The 5,563-nt window shown below is 40.3% G+C and overlaps 1 protein-coding gene across 3 annotated transcripts; it reads right to left on the bottom strand.

Moving 5' to 3' along the window:
- Positions 1-921: 921 nt before the first annotated feature.
- On the bottom strand, positions 922-4,843 carry lmo2 (LIM domain only 2 (rhombotin-like 1)). 3 transcript variants are annotated; one of them, XM_048256100.1, is made up of 4 exons: positions 3,743-4,843; positions 3,366-3,624; positions 2,380-2,595; positions 922-1,540 (listed from the first exon to the last, which is right to left on the bottom strand). In XM_048256100.1, exons 2-4 carry the CDS (start codon positions 3,428-3,430, stop codon positions 1,321-1,323), a joined length of 501 nt encoding a protein of 166 aa, XP_048112057.1. In that variant the 5' UTR covers positions 3,431-3,624; positions 3,743-4,843; the 3' UTR covers positions 922-1,320. The 3 variants fall into 3 exon arrangements, with proteins under 3 accessions (XP_048112057.1, XP_048112056.1, XP_048112055.1); XM_048256099.1 differs by having other exon boundaries at positions 3,797-4,843; XM_048256098.1 differs by having other exon boundaries at positions 3,366-4,843.
- Positions 4,844-5,563: the final 720 nt, after the last annotated feature.

Below are 5,563 nucleotides of genomic sequence, written 5' to 3'. Positions count from 1 at the left end.
TGAGTTTCATTTCTCTATTTCTGAAGTAGCTGTCTTTAAGCGTCCCCCTCACAGGAAACTTTTGACCAACTGGGACCAAGAGTTTGTATGTTTCAAAGTCAGGCAATGCTTGAATTGTGAATTCAAAGTTACTACTGAAAGGTTTCCCCTTCATGTCCCTGATTATGGACTCTCCTCAACAGTGTCAGTGGTCATAAATCCGCCTCATGATGTGATGATGTCTGAAGGTAAACTGGTGTGAACTCCTTTAAATGTAAGACAACTATGGAAATGCAGACAGCAAGGACTGGGAAGTAGGGGAAAATCTCCCCTGCAATTATTTATCTTCAAAAAGACATTTGCATGCAGCGAGAATGTTTAATTTACAATTATAATTTAGGTGAAACTTTCCTTTCTGTTTAATGATCACTTCCCCTCCACACCCAACACATAGCTCCATACAGATAACTTGTCTTTGTTGCATTGTTTGTTTGTTGTTGTGTTTCCTTGCCTTCCTACTATGTAAAGCGACCTTGGGTTTGAGAAAGGCGCTATATAAAATAAACTTAAAAAATATTATAATTTATTATAAAGTCAGTTTCATGGAGGATTTCCACATTAAATTACAGTGAGGAGAAATACCCATGACAACACAAGATTTTGTAGTAAAACAGAGATGCCAAATAAAATCCTCTAGTGACCTCCTCTGGTGAATGAAAGAATAGCAGGAAGTGCTTCCACAGAATGTTGTACTACATTCTTCTTTTGAATGATAGTGATTTTGGTAGATGCCATGTTTTTCACCCCTACCAGTAAGTTTGCAATTGCATATTGCAGGCATCAATCATAATAGTAAATATGACAAAATAACAAGATTATTTTCCAGTACCATGTCATTATATTTTTTAGTATTTTGCTAAGAAATAACATTATAAAAACAAATAACTGTAAACTTATTTATTTGAACATTTTAACAAAGTTGTTTCAAATGTTATAGACAAGTAATAAGGATACTCATCAGAAGCTGTCATCTCTTACAATATTTACATCTTTCAACAAAACTCAAATGACTTGCGATGCAGCATTATTGCCTATATCAAAGCACTGTCCTTTTTGCATTCAGAAAGACAAGCCTTTACTAGGGCCTCGTGTCTTGTGGTGTGAGTGCTGGTGAGCATTCTTGTCAACCTGGTGACAAGCCAGCGCTGAAGCTGCCCAAGTTAGCTTCTTTCGGAGATTTCAAAAGTAGCACACTTTTCATACCGCTTCTTCAACACACCGCTATGCATCTGAGGTGGCAAAGGGCTAAATGGAGAGGCGACACGATGCAAAAACATTCCCCTACATATTGCTGTTGAGCTTTGTCCACTCAAAAATATCCTGCTCACAAACAATGTCTGTGTTGATGAGCAGGTAACGGTCTCCCACACAGAAATGCTTCTGGCAGGCTGCACACTTGAAGCACTCCAGGTGGTAGACCTTGTCCCGCACTCGCATGGTCATCTCAAAAGCACGGATCCGCTTATCGCAAGACGCACAGAGCCCATCCTGACCAAATAGCCTGCAGGAATAAGAGAGAGTGTGTTAGGATGAACACTCTATGTGAGATTGGAGCAAATATTTTGCATATGGTTATTCTGGGTTTGAATATGTTGATTTATTGATACTTTTTCATGGATTTCAAAAAGATTCCAAGTATGTAACCTTTGTTCCACTATTGAGTACAGTAAAACACCAGTATCATCAATCTGTCACAGCACATTGATACTAGGCTTGTGCAATACCCTATCCCTAGAGATTAGTCCTTATCTTTTTATGCAAACACAATACGATTTAGTTACTTACTCAATATATTATTACTCTGTTACTCTACAACAATAGTCATATCATCACCAGATTCCTTATGTCTCTACTGTACCTTCCAGGTCGGACTAGAAGAATTCTTAACCCCTCTGACTTAACCCTTTTTCATATCATCAACATGGCCTGCATTGCCATCTTTCCAAAATAAAGCATTGTCCATTCAACAACTTGTCCTATCAGGTGCTTTGAATTACAATATAGGTTTTATACTAACAGTGTATGTTTGTTCAGGTTGTCATAACCAATCAACAACCCATTTGTCACTTTGTCAACAAGGAGAAATGCATAGAGACTTAAGTAGAAGTACAGACAGACTATGGTCAACTTTTGTTCTCTATTCATTGCCAGGAAGTTGAAGGTTAGGCAAGCTTTTGACAAGCATGTGTAAAAAGCTGATAGTTAACTTCTACTTTTACGTGTATGGGCCATAACAAATCTTTTGAAATGTATCAAATGTGTGCAGGAGACAAAGCATTTCAGAAGAACCCAGCTGTGAAAAGACTTGAAACAAAGAGATATTAGTTGTAAGTAGCCTACCTCAGGTAATCTCGTCGGCACAGCTTGCGTCCCAGTTTGTAGTAGAGCCTCCGGCCAACCTCGCCAAGGCGGCATCCACACAGGTCACAGCTCAGGCAGTCCTCGTGCCAGTACTGTTCTATCGCCTTCAGGAAGAAACGGTCGCCAATGCTCTGCTGGCAGCCACCACAAGTCAGCAGCGATGGCGGCATCTGGAGGACCTCATCAACTGGCTCCCTGAGGAAATGAAGCCGGTGTGAATGAAGAAGGCACAAAAGATTGACTGTGCTCCTACTATGCTTGAGCTAGTATGTTGAGTTCATGTCATTAATGTTTCCCCTTTATTTGCATTGAATGCACAAACACAGTGACTGGTTCTCTCGTGCTTCCTACAGCCTATGATGGTGTAACCAACAGTTCATTACACTTTAAGGAAGTTCAGGTTTGTCAGACTAATTTTAATATTTCAGGGTTGTGGTACATGAAACATAAGTGTCAAAATAAAAATGTTGAATGCTGGATTGAAATATAATTAAACAGTTGAACCATATACTTAGGCTACAAAAGTAGGCTTTATGGTCAGTGTAATATGCTATCATATTTCAAGAATATTAATTTTGTCAGTTCAAGCTTTTCTTCATGTTCTTCTTCCTTCTGATAGTAGCCTATCTGTGTTGTATTAATTGTTCCATGTCATTTCAATCAAGTTTTTGAAAACCCTTTCATAGCCATGGTCCAAAATTCTGTAGGCCTAGTTAAGTAGCTGCAGTAAATGCGCAGCTGAAAATGTGGACGCTGAGGTTCACAGAAGAGATGTGAAACAATGTAGGCGGCTAGTGGTTAGGCTATATCAAATTCTGTGACTTCGTTGTGTTGACCACTGGCAAGCTCGCAGGGCAAACACAAACTCTACAGCCTATGTCAAGTGCAGTTTAGATGGTCCCTTGTAACCTGACATGCATTAGAAAAATTAGACTACGTTACTACCAAATGGTTCTGGTACTCACTCGTTTGTCTCCAATGTCTTTCTTTCAATTGTAGATGCCATTCCAAAATGCTTCCGACAGAGCATCAAGCTGCTCTCTGAATAATGTTGCACACTGAGAGCACACCCCCTTTCTCCTTTACATTTAATTTCACGATTTAAAATCGCGGCATGGCATAACGCATCCTTGAGTGTGGTGCGTTTTTGAAAGCAAATAGGGCTAGATAGAAGAAAGCACCTGTCCAGCTACTCAGCAGTCAGTGGATGTCATGATTCCGTCCCTGTAAAGAATTAGATCAGTTAATTATTGCTCTATTAAGAATAAATGTTCCCATTGCAATCCGTTGTTAACACTGTCAACGTAATGTCTGTCTAGCTCTGTGATAATTGATAGACTACCGTATGCCAATTTCCCTCAAGGGTCAATTTTGTGTTTTGACCAGGGGTCTGTACCTGCGATAGGCTATTGACGAATAGACCCGCGCGTTTTTTACGTCCTTGTTATCCCGCGTAATGTTTCTCTGAGAGAGGAAAATCTGTCCCAGTTATTCTACATCAGGTATTTTTAAATGGCCCTGCCCCCTCGGGTTCTGGTTTCGTTCGCCTCTTCCTGCTCACGACTATTTGACAATGGCAGGAAATTGCTCTTAAAGAGGCAGATAGCTAAGCTACAGACTGGCAATGATCACACAGAAATCGGCTATGGAGTCGAGTCGTCGTGACTATAGGCTACTGGGTATGCTACAGCCTAACAGATCACGACTTCAGATCTTATGTTCAGCTGCTGACTGTATGTTCAAAACTTGGTTGTAGGAGGCTCAGATGTGAAGCGATAGATGTGCTTTTTTATTATGCCCATCACATAGCTTAATCGACTACTAGCCTGCCTAATTCGCTATTGATATTTTCTTAGGCCTCCACCGAGATTTTAAAGTATTTCAAATAACGTTTTAGTTGCAATGGAAAAGTCACTAATTTCACATGGGCGATGTGTTTTTCTATAGGTTTCCATGTCAATACAGCTGCAGCTTCCTATGCTGTTTCCTGTTTTGAGTTCTTGGTGTTTATAACTTTATTTTCCTGATGATATTTTTGTTTCTCAGCCCTCATATATCAGCAACATCCAGACACAATGAACTTAGCATTTATCAGCACTCAGCAATCAGCACATAACTGCCTGATTTCCCCTCAATATGTTTTATTAGGCTGACATGAATTTAACAAATACAGTAGCCTAGATTTATCAATCCATTTGACAGGCCTAATTGTAAAGGGGTCTAAGGCATGCAAAAGTTCTGATTTAACTGCTTAAATGTATTTAATGTAAAATAATTTTGTAGATTAGGTTGACAGTATCACCACACTAGGCCTACTTGTTTTTCAAAACACATTACTGTTATGATATATGCTCATTCAACAATTCAACTCATCAAATACACACTTTCTGCTACCGAAAGAAACAGAAAGAGTAAGAGTTGTTTTTTCAGTGTGCGTGTGTGTGTTTTCTTTTTTCAGTCTAATCTATCACTGTACACTCATCTTCAGTTTGTGCTGTTGGGGGGCAACCTCTGTTATCTCCTGCCAGACCCTTGGGGCTGCCTGATGGTGTTGCGGGCTGAGTTTGCTGTTGAACTGGGCTTGCAGATAAAGAACCAGCCATCTAAATGCTTAAGTGATCCCATACACTGGACACCAGTCCATGCCAGCTCCTCTGAGCGAGAGAAGCAACAAGAGTGGCCAACTGGGATGTGCAGCCAGAGTCCAATGTAGATCAAACAGATCCAGGAGTTTTCCACTTCCACTTGTGTATATGTGTATAATTTACAGAAAGCTTTCAAATTTCGCAGAATTAAGAAATAAAATCATGAAGTGTGCCTTACAGGTCATTATCATGAACCTGTATGATGGAAGCTTGAAAGTCCTTATACGGATGTCTTGGTGCAGGGGTGGGAGTGGCATACAAACCAAACCTCGAGCAATAGCAAAATACTGTAATCATACATTTAGCTGTATTTGGGCAAAATGTTTATTACCTCTAGAGGCCTCATAATATTGAAACTAGAGACTCAAAAACTGTTTCCTGCTGGACAGAGCAGCCTGAGAAGCTGTACAGGATGCATGAGTTTTGGCAGGTTGTGGCCTGAGACTTCCTGGTGTCCTGGCCTCGCTATCCTGCTTCATCCTGATAGGCGGGGTTCACCCCAGATGGCACACCTGATA

This window comes from Alosa alosa, chromosome 11 (assembly GCF_017589495.1).
Source record: "Alosa alosa isolate M-15738 ecotype Scorff River chromosome 11, AALO_Geno_1.1, whole genome shotgun sequence".
Taxonomy (NCBI): domain Eukaryota; kingdom Metazoa; phylum Chordata; class Actinopteri; order Clupeiformes; family Clupeidae; genus Alosa; species Alosa alosa.
Note: the sequence above shows the minus strand (reverse complement) of the source record. Positions and strands in the feature narration are given on the sequence as shown.

What these genes read in the sequence shown, in the direction of transcription:
- lmo2 (XM_048256098.1), bottom strand. Translation starts at nt 3,430, where the DNA reads ATGCTCTGTCGGAAGCATTTTGGAATGGCATCTACAATTGAAAGAAAG. An exon ending in AAGACATTGGAGACAAACGA is followed by an intron (nt 2,596 to 3,365) that starts GTGAGTACCAGA and finishes TCATTTCCTCAG; the next exon opens with GGAGCCAGTTGATGAGGTCC. An exon ending in TGCCGACGAGATTACCTGAG is followed by an intron (nt 1,541 to 2,379) that starts GTAGGCTACTTA and finishes TTATTCCTGCAG; the next exon opens with GCTATTTGGTCAGGATGGGC.